The sequence below is a fragment of the Carassius carassius genome, chromosome 1, assembly GCF_963082965.1.
Source record: "Carassius carassius chromosome 1, fCarCar2.1, whole genome shotgun sequence".
NCBI lineage: Eukaryota > Metazoa > Chordata > Actinopteri > Cypriniformes > Cyprinidae > Carassius > Carassius carassius.
The window spans coordinates 53,711,862-53,731,281 of record NC_081755.1 but is presented as its reverse complement, the minus strand read 5'-3'; the positions used below and the strand labels follow the sequence as shown (position 1 = coordinate 53,731,281).

The 19,420-nt window shown below is 39.1% G+C and overlaps 2 protein-coding genes across 2 annotated transcripts in view; both read right to left on the bottom strand.

Moving 5' to 3' along the window:
• The window catches only part of LOC132145434 (E3 ubiquitin-protein ligase TRIM35-like), a 188,556-nt gene that overhangs the window by 12,827 nt on the left and 156,309 nt on the right, over positions 1–19,420 (bottom strand). The gene's annotated exons all lie outside the window — the stretch shown is intronic.
• Positions 7,242–9,438, bottom strand: LOC132090976 (gastrula zinc finger protein XlCGF57.1-like). The gene is made up of 2 exons (XM_059497799.1): positions 9,142–9,438; positions 7,242–8,609 (listed from the first exon to the last, which is right to left on the bottom strand). The coding sequence occupies exons 1-2, from the start codon at positions 9,224–9,226 to the stop codon at positions 7,396–7,398; spliced, it is 1,299 nt and encodes a 432-aa protein (XP_059353782.1). The 5' UTR covers positions 9,227–9,438; the 3' UTR covers positions 7,242–7,395.

Here is a 19,420-nt window from a genome sequence, read left to right as displayed (position 1 = left end):
CACTTGTATACTGTTGTTGTTCTCTTGTTGACCTGACTGCTTCTATTGTTCTCATTTGTAAGTCGCTTTGGATAAAAGCGTCTGCTAAATGATTAAATGTAAATGTAAATGTACTGACATAACTACATGTTTCAGTAGCGAACAGTTGCTCAGCTACTTTTAAAATGGTGTAGCTTTTTCAGTAACTAACTACTTTTTTCAGCAAGTAATAGTGTAGCGTGACAAAAAGCTACATTCCATTTTGCCTTCTGACGAGTCACAACCTATAATCTACAAATAAATACTATAGTTATTATATTAACAACTGGTAGTTGTTTGAATTGTCTGTGAAGAAGTCAGATTAGTATTACAAGTTTCCACTACACGTCTTTCCGCTACCAAATTTATTTTTGGAATGAAGCATTTGCCAGATCATCACCAGTTTTGAGAAATATATAAAACAGTCTTTGACATTCAGTTTCGAGGCAGGAAAGAAGCAGAGCCCAACAGAATCTCCAGTTTAAGAGATTAGCATTAATTACAGCATTAAATACTAACATGTAGTTCTGAAAAAAACTTAGACTTAGACTGACTTAGAAACAGAGCACTTACTGATGCCATCCTCAGGAGCATGAAAAAGTGTATTCCATATTCATTGTTGGCCTGGCTGTTTCAGTTTTTGATAAGGGAGAAGTAGTATGTGTAGGATATAAATTTTTACCTAACTTTGTTCACATTATGTCTTTCATTGGAAATGTTTAATCATTGCAGGAAAAGAGATCCAGCTGAGATCACAGATTTCATCCATGCTAATATTTTGAGAGAAGCAGCTAAACATGTAATGAATGAGAAACTGTTTGTGGAGCTATTTAATGTTTTGATCGGAACAGAAGAGCTGTGTTTTGCCGGAACCGAACAATGTACAGGAATCCCTGAGCTGGACGCATCCAAAGAAAATGGCGTCGACAGCAGTGAGCGGTCAGGCAGGTGCTGGCTCGCTGCTATCAAGCCAACAGTTTCCTAAAAATGGCTTTGTTCATAACCACTTTTTTAAAAGTAAGATTATTTTATGTTTTTACATCGGTGCCTACATTTCAGGCCGGCGTTCTATCGTCTAGATCTAACCATGTGCAAAGGAGGATCAGGGCTGGACGTAACCAGCGGAGAAACAGGAGATTCAGGGCTGGGCGGAACCAGCGAAGACACAGGGGATTCGGGTAAAACCTCACTAAACTAGTCTATAAGGTCCATTTGTTCCTCTATATAAATTCACAGAAACCAAATACATTTCACCCTGCAGCTCATTTTTCTCCAGCACCCACTCCACGAAGGCGGCAAAATCCTCTCCAGGACCGTTCGCTGGCAGGAGTGCCTTACACCGCTCGCTCAGGCCGGTGTAATACAAGTTAGAGCGAGCGGTCGGGGAAGTGGGTAAGGCACGCCAGATCTAGAAAGTCCCTGGTATGGTCCTCCATCGAACGGTCCAGTTGCTCCAGGCATAGGAGTCGGACTGCTGGGATAGCCATTCCGAGAGGGGGGAAAACAAAAACAAAAAGAAAGAAAAACACAGCTAAATAAACTGTTTTTGTCCGTGATTCTGTTACGGTTATGCTGGTGTGTAAGGAAGGCGCACGAGGAAGACTATATACAAAGGGTACCTTTTAATAATCCTAGGAGAATAAGGGCACATCCAACATAAGACATATACAAACGTAACTCAGGATACAACATCAAACACAGACCAAGAAGAACTCAAAAGACAGGCTATTTAAACACTAGGGAGAAATCAGGTGAATGGAGACAGGTGGGGATTAATCAAATAACCAAACAAGAAAAGGAAGATGACCAAATAAGGAAACTGAAAGTCACTGAATGTAACAGTGTGTGGTTATCAAATAAATAGACGAGATCGAATAGATGGAAAGAGTGGAGGTGTTATTTTATGTTAAGGATAGTATAAGATGCGAGCAATTTCAGTGGTCTTGTATAAACAAGATAGAATGTATTGGTCCTAAATTAATATTGTCTGAGCAAAAGTTATTTGTGGTAATTGGAATTTATAGACCACCATCTGCTAAGGCTGTATTTTATGAAAAATTGGATGCCCTTATCAAAAAATGTAAAACAAATAAGGAGATCATTTTATTAGGAGATTTTAATGTAAATTGGAAGGATGAATTACAAAGGAAGAAATTAAGAACTTTAACTGGTCATTATGACTTTAAACATATTATTGAAGGGTCAACCAGACTAATAACGTATTCAGAAAAATGTCTTGATCTGGATTTTACAAATAGACCAGAAAGGATAAAGAAATGTTATAATCTGGTAACTGGACTAACCAATCATAATATGATTTTGATTGTGAGAAAGCTCACTAAAACCAGATTTAATTTAATATCTGAAAAGAAGGTAGAAAAATATAAAATACATAAAAGTCAGTTGGACAGTCTTGAAAAAAAACTATTAAAAAAAAATAGACTGGGACGTAAATTTAACATATGTGGGTGTAGATCAAAATTATAAATTTTTTATGACTGAAACTCAAAAAATGATAAACAGTTTTATAAGGAAAGTAAAACTAAAGCCAGGACAAAGAGAATATTTACCTTGGTTAAATGAAACAATTTGATTACTTATGAAGCAAAGGGATCATGCACTTAAAGGGATAGTTCACCCAAAAATCTAAATTATGTCATTAATAACTCACCCTCATGTCGTTCCAAACCTGAGACCTCCGTTTATCTTCTGAACACAGTTTAAGATATTTTAGATTTCGTTCCGAGAGCTCTCAGTCCCTCCATTGAAACTGTGTGTACGGTCTACTGTCCATGTCCAGAAAGGGAAGAAAAACATCATCAAAGTAGTCCATGTGACATCAGAGGGTCAGTTAGAATTTTTTGAAGCATGGAAAATACATTTTGGTCCAAAAATTGCAAAAATTACGACTTTATTCAGCATTGTCTTCTCTTCCGTGTCTGTTGTGAGAGAGTTAAAAACAAAGCAGTTTGTGATATTCGGTTCACGAACGAATCATTCGATGTAACCGGATCTTTTTGAACCAGTTCACCAAATCGAACTGAATCATTTTAAACAGTTCGCATCTCCAATACGCATTAATCCACAACTGACTTAAACTGTTAACTTTTGTAATGTGGCTGACACTCCCTCTGAGTTAAAAAAAAATGATATCCAAGAGTAATTTATGTACTCAAACAGTACACTGACTGAACTGCTGTGAAAAGAGAACTGAAGATGAACACAGAGCAGAAAAAATTGTACAAGAATAATGGGCTTAAAAGAGACCATTTCAGATGAACTGCTTGCATCTCTGCTTTGTTGTTTTTGTGCAATAAAGTCTAATTTTGACTTCTGGAACTCAGTGTCTCGACTGATTCATTGAGCGAAATGAATTTCTCTACAGTAATATCCACTCGAATTCAAGAAGATTTCACTACTAATGTCTTGTCGTTGATGCTTAAATGTAATGTCTAGTACACTTATACTGTACTAGGAACAGTCTCTTAAGAGAAACCTCTGGTTGATGTTCAATAGTAAGAGTTCAAGTCAAGTCACTTTTATTTATTTAGCGCTTTAAACAAAATACATTGCGTCAAAGCAACTGAACAACATTCATTAGGAAAACAGTGTCAATAATGCAAAATGACAGTTAAAGGCAGTTCATCATTGAATTCAGTGATGTCATCTCTGTTCAGTTAAATAGTGTCTGCATTTATTTGCAATCAAGTCAACGATATCGCTGTAGATGAAGTGACCCCAACTAAGCAAGCCAGAGGCGACAGCGGCAAGGAAACGAAACTCCATCGGTGACAGAATGGAGAAAAAAACCTTGGGAGAAACCAGGCTAAGTTGGGGGGCCAGTTCTCCTCTGACCAGACGAAACCAGTATTTCAATTCCAGACTGCAGCAAAGTCAGATTGTGCAGAAGAATCATCTGTTTCCTGTGGTCTTGTCCTGGTGCTCCTCTGAGACAAGGTCTTTACAGGGGATCTGTATCTGGGGCTCTAGTTGTCCTGGTCTCCGCTGTCTTTCAGGGATGTAGAGGTCCTTTCTAGGTGCTGATCCAGCATCTGGTCTGGATACGTACTGGATCCGGGTGACTGCAGTGACCCTCTGATCTGGACACAGACTGGATCTGGGCCGCGAAGAAATATAGAGCTGAGTATCATCAGCATAACAGTGAAAGCTAACACCATGTTTCCTGATGATATCTCCCAAGAGTAACATATAAAGCGTGAAGAGTAGCGGCCCTAGTACTGAGCCTTGAGGTACTCCATACTGCACTTGTGATCGATATGATACCTCTTCATTCACTGCTACGAATTGATGGCAGTCATATAAGTATGATTTAAACCATGCTAATGCACTTCCATTAATGCCAACAAAGTGTCCAAGTCTATGTAAAAGAATGTTGTGGTCAATTGTGTCAAAAGCAGCACTAAGATCCAATAAAACTAATAGAGAGATACAACCACGATCAGATGATAAGAGCAGATCATTTGTAACTCTAAGGAGAGCAGTCTCAGTACTATGATACGGTCTAAATCCTTACTGGAAATCCTCACAGATACCATTTTTCTCTAAGAAGGAATATAATTGTGTACACACAGTGCCAAAGCTACCAGTACCTGGTTTAAGGACCATGGTATCCATGACCTTAACCACATAGAAAATCTATGGGGTATTGTGATGAGGAAGATTCGATATTCCAGACCCAAGAATGCAGAAGAGTTGAAGGCCACTATCAGAGCAGCCTGGGCTCTCATAACACCTGAGCAGTGCCACAGACTGATCGACTCCATGCCACGCCGCATTGCTGCAGTAATACAGGCTAAAGGAGCCCCAACTAAGTACTGAGTGCTGTACATGCTCATACTTTTCATGTTCATACTTCTCAGTTGTCCAAGATTTCTACAAATCCTTTCTTTGTATTGGTCATATTAAATAATATTCTAATTGTCTTAGATACTTAATTTGGGATTTTGCTTAGTTGTCAGTTATAATCATCAAAATTAAAATAAATAAACATTTGAAATATATCAGTATGTGTGTAATGAATGAATATAGTATACAAGTTTCACTTTTTGAATGGAATTAGTGAAATAAATAAATTTTTTGATGATATTCTAATTATATGACCAGCACCTTTACATATTGTCGGTTTAGAAGATTTAAGAAGTTAATACAATTCTTCCTCTCCTATGGTAGAGAATGAGTGGAATTGTCCATCAGTGGATCTATAGTGCACTGTCTGATGTGATACTGTAGCTGACGGCTACATGGTTTATCTCTAATAGTATCAATATTAGTAGTAAAATAGACACTTGTTGTAAACACTTATTGATGCTTTATTTTTCATTGATTTAGCCACTGTATTGAATAAATACCTGGGGTTATGTTTGTTTTCTTCTAAAAGAGAAGAAAAGTAATCAGATCTAGCAGTTTTTAATGCTTTTCTGTAGGATATGTTACTTTCCCGCCAAGCAATACGAAATACCTCTAGTTTTGTTTTCCTCCAGCTGCGCTCCATTTTTCGGGCTGCTCTCTTTAGTTTGTGAGTGTGCTCATTATACCATGGTGTCGGACTGTTTTACTTAGTCTTCCTTGAGCATAAAATCTACAGTATTAAATCTAGAGTATGATTTCGTCAATGAGTAGGTCCTGAGATGTCTTGTCTAACCCCAATAGAGTTCAGAATGTGTATAAATGCTGATCTCAATGCATCTCTTTCATTATCAACATGGATATTAAAATCACAAACAATTAAAACTCAGATGTAAAATCACCAAACTCTTTAATAAAGTCTGTATGATGCCATGGTGGCCTGTATACAGTAGCCAGTTCAAACATCACAGGGGATTTATCATTAACTCTTGTTTCTCTGGATAATGTTTTATGTAGCACCCTTAATTCAAACGAGTTATACTTGTAGCCTGCCCTCTGAGAAATCCTGAAAACGTTGTTATAAATTGAAGCAACACCTTCCCCTTTACCTTTTAGACTTGGCTCATGTTTATAACAGTAATCTTGGGGGGTGGACTCATTTAAAATAATGTAATCATCAGGTTTAAGCCAGGTTTCAGTCAAAGAGAGCACATCTAGATTATGATCAGTGATCATATCATTTACAAAAATGTATTTTGTAGAAAGGGACCTGATATTCAATAAGCCAAGATTTATCATTTATCCGTATTGCATCTATTTTTTATTTGTTGAACCTCAATTAAATTGTTACTCAAATTGGTTTGGACGTTTTTTGTAATTTCTAGTTCGGGGAACAGACACAGTCTCTATAGTGTGATATCTAGGTGAAAGAGTCTCTATGTGCTGAGAATTAACTTGAGGTCCTGAGAGATGGTGGTTCCCCGGAACCTGAATGACTCCACTGCAGTCACAGTGCTTTCATGATGGTGAGTGGGGGGAGTGCAGGGGATTTCTCCTGAAGTCCATGATCATCTACACTGTTTTGAGCGTGTTCAGCTCCAGGTTGTTGAGGCTGCACCAGACAGCCAGCTGCTCAACCTCTTGTCTGTAAGCAGACTCATCATGCTCTGGATGAGGCCGATGACTGTAGTGTCATCTGCAAACTTCAGGAGTTTGACAGAGGGTTCTTTAGAGGTGCAATCGTTGGTGTAGAGCGAGAAGAGCAGAGGGGAGAGAACACATCCCTGTGGGGCACCAGTGTCGGTGGAGCAGCTGTTTGACATGAAATTTGGTCTGGAGGGCTTTTGGGATGATGGTGTTGAAAGCCAAACTAAAGTCCACAAACAGGATCCTCACATAAGTCCCTGTTTTGTCCAGATGTTGCAGGATGAAGTACAGTCCCATGTTTACTGCATCATCCACGGACCGGGTGTGTCATAAGAATGCATTAAAACAAAATAAAACAACTTGAATTTCTCATTGTTTTCATTTTTTATGAATATAATATGATACTGATATTTTATTTATTTTTATGTGATATGGAAACCAACTTAGATATAAACACAAGAAGATAAATGCCTTGATCTCGTAATCATTTGTGCAGTGTGCACACTTATAAAATAATAAGAGAGAGGTGTATGTATTTCATTCTTTTAAAGTACCTCTCACCTGCATACAGAACTACCTTTTGAGGAACTGCGAGTCAGGATTCGAACCGGTCACAGGTGGGACAGTTGCACTAGGCCAGGGTTCTCCAAACTCAGTACTGGAGGGCCACTGTCCTGCAGAGTTTAGTTCCAAGAAGATCCAAAATTTGGAGCTAAACTCTGAAGGAAAGTGGCCCTCCAGGGCTGAGTTTGGAGAACCCTGCCCTAGACTATCAATGCAGACAAGAGTCCTTGTTCACATTCCACACATTTAAATGACTGTGATGTGGCACAGGGATTAACTAGGAAACTTAAAAATGGCACTTCATGAAATAAAGATTTCTGACCCCTGGTTTAGACTGACACTTTTTCCACACTCCTTGGGTGAACTCAGGTGACAGTTAAGGGATTTTTTTTGTTTGAAACTCTTTCCACACTGATCACAACTGAACAACTTCTCTCCGGTGTGAATTCTCATGTGATATTTTAGGTTCACTGCTGTTGTGAAGCTCTTTCCACACTGATGACAGGTGAAAGGCTTCTCTCCAGTGTGACTTCTAATGTGGATTTTAAGATGTCCTCTTTGAGAGAAGCTCTTTCCACACTGTTGGCAGGTGAATGGCTTCTCTCCAGAGTGAACTATCATGTGGACTTTAAGGTATGCATTTTCAGTGAAGCTTTTTCCACACTGTTGGCAAGTAAAAGCTTTCTCTCCCGTATGATTTCTCATGTGGACTTTAAAATGCTGTTTTTGTGTGAAACTCTTCCCACACTGTTGGCAGGTGAAAGGCTTCTCTCCAGTGTGAATGCTCATGTGGAGTTTTACGTTTCTTTTTGCAGTGAAGCTCTTTCCACACTGAGTGCATGTATATGGCTTCTCTCCAGTATGTATTCTCATGTGACTTTCAAGATTTCCTTTTTGTGTGAAACACTTCCCACACTTTTGGCAAGTGAAAGGCTTCTCTCTTGTGTGAATCCTCATGTGACGCTCAAGGTTTCCTTTTTCAGTGAAACTCGTCCCACACTTTTGGCAAGTGAAAGGCTTCTCTCCAGTGTGAATCCTCATGTGACGCTCAAGGTTTCCTTTTTCAGTGAAACTCGTTCCACACTGTTGGCAAGTGAAACTCTTCTCTCCAGTATGAATTCTCATGTGGCGCTCAAGGTTTCTTTTTTCAGTGAAGGTCTTCTTACACTGTTTGCAGGCGAAAGGCTTCTCTCCAGTGTGAATTTGTATGTGCTTTTTAAGGTTTCCTTTAAGAGAAAAAATCTTTCCACACTGTTTGCAGATAAAAGGTTTCTCTTCAGTGTGAATTTTCATGTGTCTTTTAAGGGTTTCATATTGGCTAAAACTTTTTCCACAGTGTTTGCAGCAGAAAACTCTAGTTCCTGTCTTCGGAGCTCTTATTCGTGTGGAAACCTCTTCAGTCTGTGAGCAGCTAAGATATTTTTCTTCCATTATGAAATCACAACTATTCTCAAGCAGGTACTTATTTTCATTTTGATTCAGTTCTTGAGCCTCCTCTTTTAGCACCTTCAGGTCTAAGGTGAATAGAAACAAAACCAAGTTAAAAGATTGGTGCACCCCAAAATTATAATTTCCCCACGATTTACTCACCCTTCAAGTCATCCTAGGTGTAAGACAAATATTCTTATTTAAAACTTTATAAACAAAACAACCAGATTCTAGAGTTATGCTGATACAAATTGACTTCCGTGACGTAGTGCACACTCCTATGATGTGATTATAATGCGTAGTATATTGTAGGAGTGTGCACTACATCACAGAAGTTTACGCAAGTCAAAAGTGAATAACCGTCAAAATCTCACCACCTATTGACTTCAATTATAAAGCTAGCAACAACGAGGATACAGAATATATACATATAAACTCAGATTGTGTTCATCTGAAAGAAGAAAGTCATATACACATAGGACAGCTTGATGGTGAGTAAATATATGGGTAATTTTCATTTTGGGTTGAACTATTCCTTAAGCCTACACTCCAGGTCAAATAAAAGCCATAATTAGGAAAACCATATAACATGAGTTAAGCTTTGATAAAGAAACAAACCTGTTTGTTCCTCAGTATCTTCATGTTTGATGCTGAACACTTCTGCAATCATAATGTCTTCACTCTCCTCTTTAATAAACGACATCTTTATAATAGTGTGTAATTTGGATGATTATCTGTGAGTTTGGACAAGAGGAGAATAATTAACAGAAAGAAAATAATCCAAACTAATTGTGTTACTCAGTGGGGATGCAATTCAAAAATGTTATTAAATACTAAGCATTACACAATGTTACATTCAGTAATAAAACATTCATTTAAGAGTTCTCGTTAGAAGCATAAAATATGCTGAACAGTTTGGAGCACTTCAAAAACACAAACCTTTCTTCAGCCGAATCACAACAGAGCAGGAGGAGGAGCAGCCTTATGATGTCATATCTCCCCTCCAAAATAAAAGTCCATATTCACACGCTAAAATCAGAAATGTCCAGACATATTCAATTACAAATAATAAAACACATCAACGATGCTCAGAGTTAAATTCTTGTTGAAATACATATTTAAATGTTAGATGAAAATAAAATATGAGATTTAGTAAATGGCTACATACATTTTATTTAATCTTTTTTTTAATTAATATATTTATAAATTTTGAGTAAAAACTTGAGTAAAGACATCTGCCAAATAACCTAATAGGGTTTTCTTAAAAAAATAAATACAATAAATAAATAAAACTTATAAACACATGCAAATAATAGTTTTTTATCGGACATAAAAAAAGGACCACAAAGAAAATTCTATTACTTTTTTTGTTTTTTTCACTTGTGTGAGGCGTACTTGAATTTTATTTTATTTATTTTTTTACAAAATTGTCTTAAAAAAGCAACAAAAACACAAAAGAAAACATCAGCAAATGTTAAAGTTTTTTAAATAATATAGATTAATCTTTTTAAGTGTTCCTAACAGCAATATAATATAAAATGTCACAAGAATGTAAATGCAAAATAAAACCACTTAAATTTCTCATCATCTTCCCCAAACTGTAAATGTTATTAATGGGATAAACCCCTTGAGATGTAACATCTCTTTTTCGAGGGGGTCTTAACATATAAAGTTAAGCAATCGTACATCAAATTACAATTAACATTACAAACAACATGCTAAAGATTGTTTAAACAGTCAAAAAGATGTAATGTATCTAATGTCTGCAGGCAAGTTATTCCAATCTATAGGTGCTTTAAACATAAATGCTCTTTTGCCAATAGTTTTTTTTGTTTGTTTGTTTGTTTGTTTGCTCGAGGAACACACACAGAACCCCAGACTTCCCTCTCCCTAGACACTTCCTCCAGCTCTTCTGGGGGGACACCGAGGCGTTCCCAGGCCAGCCGGGAGACATAGTCTCTCCAGCGTGTCCTAGGTCTCCCCCGGGGTCTCCTCCCAGTGGGACGCGCCCGGAACACCTTCCCGGGAAGGCGTCCAGGAGGCATCCGGAACAGATGCCCGAGCCACCTCAGCTGACCCCTCTCGATGTGGAGGAGCAGCGGCTCTACTCTGAGCTCCTCCCGGGTGACTGAGCTTCTCACCCTATCTCTAAGGGATCGCCCAGCCACCCTGCGGAGAAAGCTCATTTCGGCCGCCTGTATCCGGGATCTTGTCCTCTCGGTCATGACCCAAAGCTCATGACCATAGGTGAGAGTAGGAACGTAGATTGACCGAAATAAATATATTTAAATTCAAATTGAAGCCAATAAATGTCTACTAACATACAGTTATGTCCATTGAAGTGCATCATACATTGAACAATGATGAGTAAAGAAAAGAACAACCCAAAACAAATCTGCAAACTCTATTATATACTATTTTAAGAGGGGCAAGATCTGATTTTGATGCCGTTTGATAAACCACATCACAGTATTCTATAAATGGAAGTATTAGTTGAGAGGCAAGTTTCTTACGAACACGAACATGTAAAACACTTCTCACTGCTGTGTGTGTGCACTTAAATGCAGAGCACCAATTCTGAGTATGTGTTACCATACTTGACAAAATGTCACGACTTTCACTTTCACACTCTTGAGAATGATATAAAGTACCAATTGCAATACTGACTTTGTGCAAAACATTATTAATATATGATTTAAAAGAAAGTTCAGAATCATGCCATTTTATATAATCAACTTTATGCAATGGAGTACCATCAATACATGATACACCATGAGAAGTAGATTTGGATTTAAGTTTCTGTCTAGAACCAAGAATCATAATATTTGAGTTGGTTTTATTAAGCACTCATTTATTAGCCAAAAACCACTCTTGTAACGTTAAATTCAGACTGAAGAGATAACTGAATTTGTATAGAATTGAAATTAGAAACATATATGATGGTATCATCAGCATAAAGTTGAACCTTTTTGGGTATTAATGGTAAATTATTTTCATAAGTAGAAAAAAGAAGCGGTCCAAGTATAGAACCTTTGTTGAATCAGAAAAGCTGATTTATTCCCATCTATGAAAACTCATGGTTTTCTATTATTCAAATATGAATTAAACCACAAAACTGTATTTTCAGAAAAACTAATAGCACAAAGTTTATCTATGAACAAATACTGGTCAACCAAATCAAAAGCTTTAGTTAAATCAAGAAAAAATGCACCTGTGAGTTTTAATTTTTTTTTTATTATTTTTTTTATGTGAGTTTGCCATCGTCTGAAGCTGAAAACACATCATTAGTAAACTTAAGAAGAGCAGTTGTAGAATGATTAGACCTAGTAACCAAATTGAGATGATGCTAAAATATTAACACATAAATAATTAGAAATTTGATTATAAATAATTTTTTCAAAAACCTTAGATATAGAACATGTAATAGATATAGGTCTATAATTATTAGGATCAAGAACATCACCTCCCTTATAAATTGGATTAATGCGAGCACATTTCCAAATAACTGGCAAGAGAGGTTAAATAAATCAGCAAGTGGATACATTAGAATATCTGCTTCTGTGACACACGTGTATCCATTTTGTTCTGTTATGGAAACCAACAAACTATATATTAGTACAAATGATGGAAACTTTAAATGAGTAATAATTAGGGTGGTGTGCTCCGGTATACAATAATAAGAGAGAGGTGTAGGCATTTAATTCTGATAAAGTAACACCCACAGCACACAAATATATATTTTGAGAATTCCTTGTTTTATTAAGTTACTGACAACTTAAGCCCGAGACACACTACACAATTTTAGCAATCCTATAAGATAATTGTCTCACTATGCAACTTTGGTTTAATAAACTTGGCTATGACATGCGTGTACAGGTGCATCTCAAATTAGAATGTCGTGGAAAAGTTCAACTCAACTCAAATTGTAAAACACGAGCATTAAATTTAATGCACACAGACTGAAGTATATTAAGTCTTTGGATCTTTTAATTGTGATGATTTTGGCTCACATTGAACAAAAACCCACCAATTCGTTGGCTACTACGCACTTTCTATAGAAGAATAAAACGTCGACAGCACGCGCTAGTGGTAAGGAAGGGCGATATAAGTTTATTTATTGGCACATTTCATTCACAATGGTAATTAGAAGTTCTTTACATAAAGTAAAATAATCATGAAAAAGAAAAAAATAATAATCACAAAGTAAAACATGGAATTTAAAAACTTTGAAAATGATTGAAACATTGATTTAAAATCAATTTAGAAACAGTTAAAAATGGAAAATGATTTTACATAAAATACAGTGAATACATAAAATACAGTGCAATCAGTTCAGACAACCATAATAACTAAAAGCAGGCTCCCCCTTGTTTTGTGTGAACCCTTGGTATTTCTAACTGATTCGATCCTAATGATTTGAGTGGTCTGTTTATATTCAGTGAGCATATCTGCAATGTATTTCTGTCCATCATTGAGTGATTTATAAACAAGTAAAAGTACTTTAAAATCAATCACTGGAAGCCAGTGTAAGGACCTGAGGACTGGTGTGATATGCTCAGATTTTCTGGTTCTAGTCAGAATGATTATTTTACTTTATGTAAAGAACTTCTAGAGATAACGAGTGGCGCCGATACAGGATGGCTGCCTCCGTGACGTGCTCTGCAGTTGTTTTTGTGTTTTTGTTAGTTTGTGCTGTCTTTAGCTATATTCCTGCAATCAGTTTCACCAGGGACGAATTGCTGGATATTCGGCAACACACATCTCCCGATATATCACCGGTTTTCGACTATTCTGATGTTTTGCTGGACATTCTTGTCAACGGAGCGGCTGCGTTGATCACACGCTTCAAGAGGACGCGCAGACGGGGAAAGCGAGCGGGAGCGCTCGTGAGACTCAGAAAACGCGGATTTTGAACGCCGTTGCCTAGCATCCATCTGGCAAATCTCCGCTCTCTACCCAACAAAACGGACGAACTGCTTCTGCTCTCTCGGACAAATAAAGATTTCTCCCACTCTGCTGCTCTGTGTTTCACGGAAACTTGGCTGAATGACACCATACCGGACAGCGCGCTCCATCTGCCGGACTTTCAGCTCTTTAGAGCGGATCGCGGCGCAGAATCAACGGGGAAATCGCGCGGCGGCGGGACATGCTTTTACATCAATGAACGGTGGTGTACAGATGTAACTGTGTTAAAGAAGACGTGCTGCTCAAATCTCGAAACGCTCTTCATTAACTGCAAGCCGTTCTATTCGCCGCGGGAGATTCATTCGTTCATTCTGGTTAGTGTTTACATCCCTCCTCAAGCGCACGTGAGCTCAGCTTTACAGAAACTCGCTTAGCAGATCACAGAGACAGAACAACAACACCCAGACTCTGTTTTAATCATTCTTGGGGACTTTAATAAAGCCAATCTCTCCCGTGAACTGCCAAAATACAGACAGCATGTTACTTGTCCCACAAGAGACAGTAATATATTGGATCACTGTTACACAACAATAAAGGATGCATTTCACTCTGTTCCACGAGCAGCTTTGGGACGTTCTGATCACCTTCTGGTTCATCTTATACCGACCTACAGGCAGAAACTAAAATCAGCTAAACCTGTATTAAGGACTGTAAAAAGATGGACTAATGAAGCAGAGCAGGATTTACAATCTTGTTTTGATCTCACTGATTGAAGTGTTTTTTAAGCTGCTTCCACCGATCTGGACGAACTCACAGAGACCGTAACATCATATATCAATTTCTGTGAGGATATGTGTATTCCTACCAAGACTCAACTAAATTACGACAATGACAAACCGTGGTTCACTGCAAAACTCAGACAGCTCCGTCAGGCCAAAGAAGATGCATACAAGAAGGGGGACAATGTCTTGTATAAACAGGCTAAATACACACTGGAAAAGGAGATCAAAGTGGCAAAGAGGAATTATTCTGAAAAAATAAGGACTCAGTTCACTTTGAACGACTCCGCATCAGTGTGGAAAAGCCTAAAGAAGATCACCAATTACAAGACACCACCCCCCAGCACTGTGGAGAATCAACGGCTGGCAGACGATCTGAACGAGTTTTACTGCAGGTTTGAAAGAACACCCATCACCTGCCCTGAACACCTCCCCACACAACCATTCACACCATTCACAACTCCTGCAACCAACCCTGAATGCCTCTCCAAACAACCGTTCACACCATTCACAGCTCCTGCAACCCATCCTGATCACCTCTCCAATCAACCGCTCTCACCATTCACAACTCCTGCAACCAACCCTGAATGCCTCTCCAAACAACTGTTCACACCACTCACAACTCCTGCAACCCACCCTGAACACCTCTCCAATCAAGCGCTCTCACCATTCACACCTCCTGCATCCCCCCTCTCCCCCACACCTGCAATACAGATCAGCGAGGATGCGGTGCGCCAGGTCTTCAGTAAGCAGAAAAGGAAAAAAGCACCAGGCCCAGATTGCGTTACACCAGCCTGTCTGAAATCCTGTGCTGACCAGCTGGCCCCCATCTTCACACAGATCTTCAACAGATCGCTGGAACTGTGCGAAGTCCCTTCATGCTTCAAACGCTCCACCATCATCCCTATCCCAAAGAAATCCAAAATTAGAGGACTAAATGACTACAGGCCTGTGGCTCTAACGTCTGTAGTCATGAAGTCATTTGAAAAACTGGTGCTGGCCCACCTGAAAGATATCACTGGACCCTTGCTAGATCCTCTTCAGTTTGCCTACAGAGCAAACAGGTCTGTGGACGATGCAGTAAACATCGGACTGCATTATGTTCTGCAACACCTATACAGACCGGGGACCTATGTGAGGATCCTGTTTGTGGACTTCAGCTCTGCCTTCAACACGATCATCCCAAACCTCCTCTTGCCCAAACTAACTCAGCTCTCCGTGCCCACCTCCGTCTGTCAGTGGATCAACAGCTTCCTGACAGACAGGCAGCAGGTAGTGAGACTAGGAAAATACACATCCAGCACCCGTACAATCAGCACCGGAGCTCCCCAGGGCTGTGTTCTCTCCCCACTGCTCTTCTCCCTGTACACTAACGATTGCACATCTAAGGACCCCTCTGTCAAGCTCCTGAAGTTTGCAGATGACACCACACTCATCGGCCTCATTCAGGACGGTGACGAGTCTGCTTACAGACAGGAGGTTAAAGAGCTGGCTGTCTGGTGCACTCTCAACAACCTGGAGCTTAACACGCTCAAAACAGTGGAGATGATCGTGGACTTCAGGAGAAACCCCCCTGCACTCCCCCCACTCACCATCATGAACAGCACTGTGACTGCAGTGGAGTCATTCAGGTTCCTGGGCACCACTATCTCTCAGGACCTGAAGTGGGACATTCACATTGACTCCATTGTGAAAAAGGCCCAGCAGAGGTTGTACTTCCTTCGCCAGCTGAGGAAGTTTATCCTGCCACAGGATCTGCTGAAACAGTTCTACTCCACCATCATCGAATCCATCCTCTGCACTTCAGTAACTGTCTGGTTCAGCTCAGCTTCTAAATCTGACCTCAGAAGACTACAGAGTGTAGTCCGGACTGCTGAGCGAATTATCGGTACAACCCTCCCATCTATTCAAGAACTGTACTTATCCAGAGTGAGCAAAAGGGCTGTTAAAATCACTCTGGACCCCTCACATCCAGCACACTCCCTCTTTGAACTGTTGCCATCTGGTCGACGCTACAGAGCACTGAGCACCAGAACGACCAGACACAGGAACAGTTTCTTCCCTCAGGCAATCCATCTTATGAACAGCTGATAATAACTGTGGGACACACTACACTATTTATATTTATATACACTACACTTTTTATCCAACACACATACTTAGCGTACACTTAAATCTTTTGCACATAATATACATGTACATACATGGAACACAATACACTACTTATATTTATATTTATATACACATACACTTATTTATCCAACACACATACTTAGCGTACAGTTAAAACTTTTCCACATAATATACATGTACATACATAAATGCTCATTTTAATATACCTGCCATACATTGTCAATTTGTATATTGTCAATCCTTACCCACCTATTTGTATTTTTTTGTATTTTTTATTCCTTATTGTGTTTTTTGTTCTGTCGCTGTTATGTTGCACTGCGGAGCTCAGTCACGAAAACAAATTCCTCGTATGTGTGAACATACCTGGCAATAAAGCTCATTCTGATTCTGATTCTGATTCTGAATCCTGGCAGCAGCGTTCTGGATGAGCTGCAGCTGTCTAATGATCTTCTTGGGAAGGCCGGTTAGGAGACCATTACAACAGTCCAGCGCAAGGAATTGTAACTAGATTATTTATTTTATTGCAACGTTACATTGACCTAAAATAGTTTTTTCAATGTGTACCACTTGCATAAACACTGCATCAGTAGGCGGTATGTCATGATCTGAGTTCTTTCTCTTTTCTATCTCTGTCTCCATCTGCTGGTTCTTTCTTTTCCTTTGCGCTCACTTATCTCTACTCTCATCATCTTCAGCTGTTCCTCGTTCTCTCCCGCTCACCTGCTCTCTATCTCCTATCATTAGGCTCTCTATTTCTAGCTCTGTCTCTTTCCATTCCCTGTTGGATTATTACTAACCACTTCGGATGTTTCTGACGTATTTGTGCTTTTCCTACAGACCATTGGTCCTGTCCTGTCTAGTTTTGTCAAGTCGTTTGGAGAGTCTTGTGTGGACTGTTTGTTACCTGTCTTGTTCTCCGCCCAGTTCTCTGCCGTGAGGAGTAACGAAGGGTCCGCCGCCTCACCAGTACCCTGTCTCGCTGATCAGAGGCTTCCCGGACCAGCCACTTAGGCTTCATTGTTTCATCCAGGAATTATCCCTGTACTCTGCCTTTGTTTTTCGGCCGTTGCGGCTTTGCCTTATTTCTATTAAAAGAGGATTAACCTGCCATTCGCCTTCTGGGTTCTCTCTCTCTCTGTTCAGTGACACAGTATTATTCGTAGGGGCTGTCATCGTTGTTTTGCGTGCTGTGTGACCTCAGAACTCGGAGTACATCGATCTAGTACGAGACACGAGTTCACGGATGGGAAGTCACGGGTTTGATTGCTGTTCCAGTGCACTTTCACGGGTTTAAGGTTGGAAAAATATGGGTTACGGGTTGTCTGGAATGCGGCATCATAGTAGGCTGAGGCTACCTTTCCTCGACTTCTCCCCAAAGTGACGTCATCACCGAGTTGCATAATTTGTACCCAAAAATACACATGAATGAGACGAAATTACTGACAACATGGGCACTATTTTCTCTAATACATTAGAAGCTGTTGCCCCCATCAAATTGAAAAAGGTTAGAGAAAAACGTACTGTGCCATGGTATAACAGTAATACTCACTCTCTCAAGAAAGTAACTCGTAGTCTTGAACGCAAATGGAGAAAAACTAACTTGGAAGTTTTTAGAATTGCATGGAAAAACAGTATGTCCAGCTATAGACAGGCTCTAAAAACTGCTAGGGCAGAGCATATCCACAAACTCATTGAAAATAACCAAAACAATCTAAGGTTTTTATTTAGCACAGTGGCTAAATTAACAAATTACCAGACGCCACCTGATTCAAATATTCCACCAACGTTAAATAGTAATGACTTTATGAATTTCTTCACTGATAAAATAGATAACATTAGAAATACAATAGCGAATGTAGATTCTACAGCGTCTAACACTTCAGTTTCATCCATCGCACCCAAAGATAAACTGCAGTGCTTTACAAATATAGGACAGGAAGAGCTAAATAAACTTATCACTGTATCTAAACCAACAACATGTTTATTAGATCCTGTACCCACTAAATTACTAAAAGAGCTGTTACCTGTAGCCGAAGAACCGCTTCTCAATATCATTAACTCGTCGTTATCTTTAGGTCACGTCCCAAAACCATTCAAGCTGGCGGTTATCAAGCCTCTTATTAAGAAACCAAAACTAGATCCTAGTGAACTGGCAAATTATAGGCCTATTTCAAATCTTCCATTTATGTCTAAAATTTTAGAAAAAGTTGTGTCTGCTCAATTGAGCACCTTCCTGCATAAAAATGATCTGTATGAAGAATTTCAGTCAGGTTTTAGGCCCCACCATAGCACAGAAACTGCACTTGTTAAAATTACAAATGACCTGCTCCTTGCGTCAGATCAAGGCTGCATCTCATTTCTAGTCTTACTTGATCTTAGTGCTGCGTTCGACACCATAGATCATGACATACTCATAGATCGATTACAAAACTATACAGGTATTCAAGGGCAGGCTCTAAGATGGTTTAGATCCTACCTGTCCGATCGCTACCATTTTATTTACTTAAATGGGGAGTCATCTCATTTATCACCAGTAAAATATGGAGTGCCACAAGGATCCGTCCTAGGTCCCCTTCTATTTTCAATATACATGTTGCCCCTTGGTAATATTATTAGAAAATACGGAATTAGCTTCCACTGTTATGCTGATGATACTCAGCTATATATCTCAACGAGACCAGATGGAACTTCCCAATTATCTAAGCTAACAGAGTGTGTTAAAAATGTAAAAGATTGGATGACAAATAATTTTCTCCAATTAAATTCGGATAAGACAGATATTAATTATTGGACCAAAAAACACCACACAGAATCTTGTAGATTACAATCTGCAGCTAGACAGGTGTACTGTTACTTCCTCTACAGTCAGAAATCTGGGTGTTACATTGGACAGGAATATGTCTTTTGAAAATCATATTTCCAATGTTACAAAAACTGCATTCTTCCATCTTAGAAACATTGCCAAGCTACGAAACATGTTATCTGTTTCTGATGCAGAAAAGCTAGTTCATGCATTCATGACCTCTAGACTGGACTATTGTAATGCACTTCTAGGTGGTTGTCCTGCTTCGTCAATAAGC

Bases quoted from the DNA above. Each gene is read 5' to 3' on its own strand.
- LOC132090976 (XM_059497799.1), bottom strand. From the start codon at position 9,226: ATGTCGTTTATTAAAGAGGAGAGTGAAGACATTATGATTGCAGAAGTG. The intron at 8,610-9,141 runs GTTTGTTTCTTT...TATTCACCTTAG, and splicing joins AGATACTGAGGAACAAACAG to ACCTGAAGGTGCTAAAAGAG.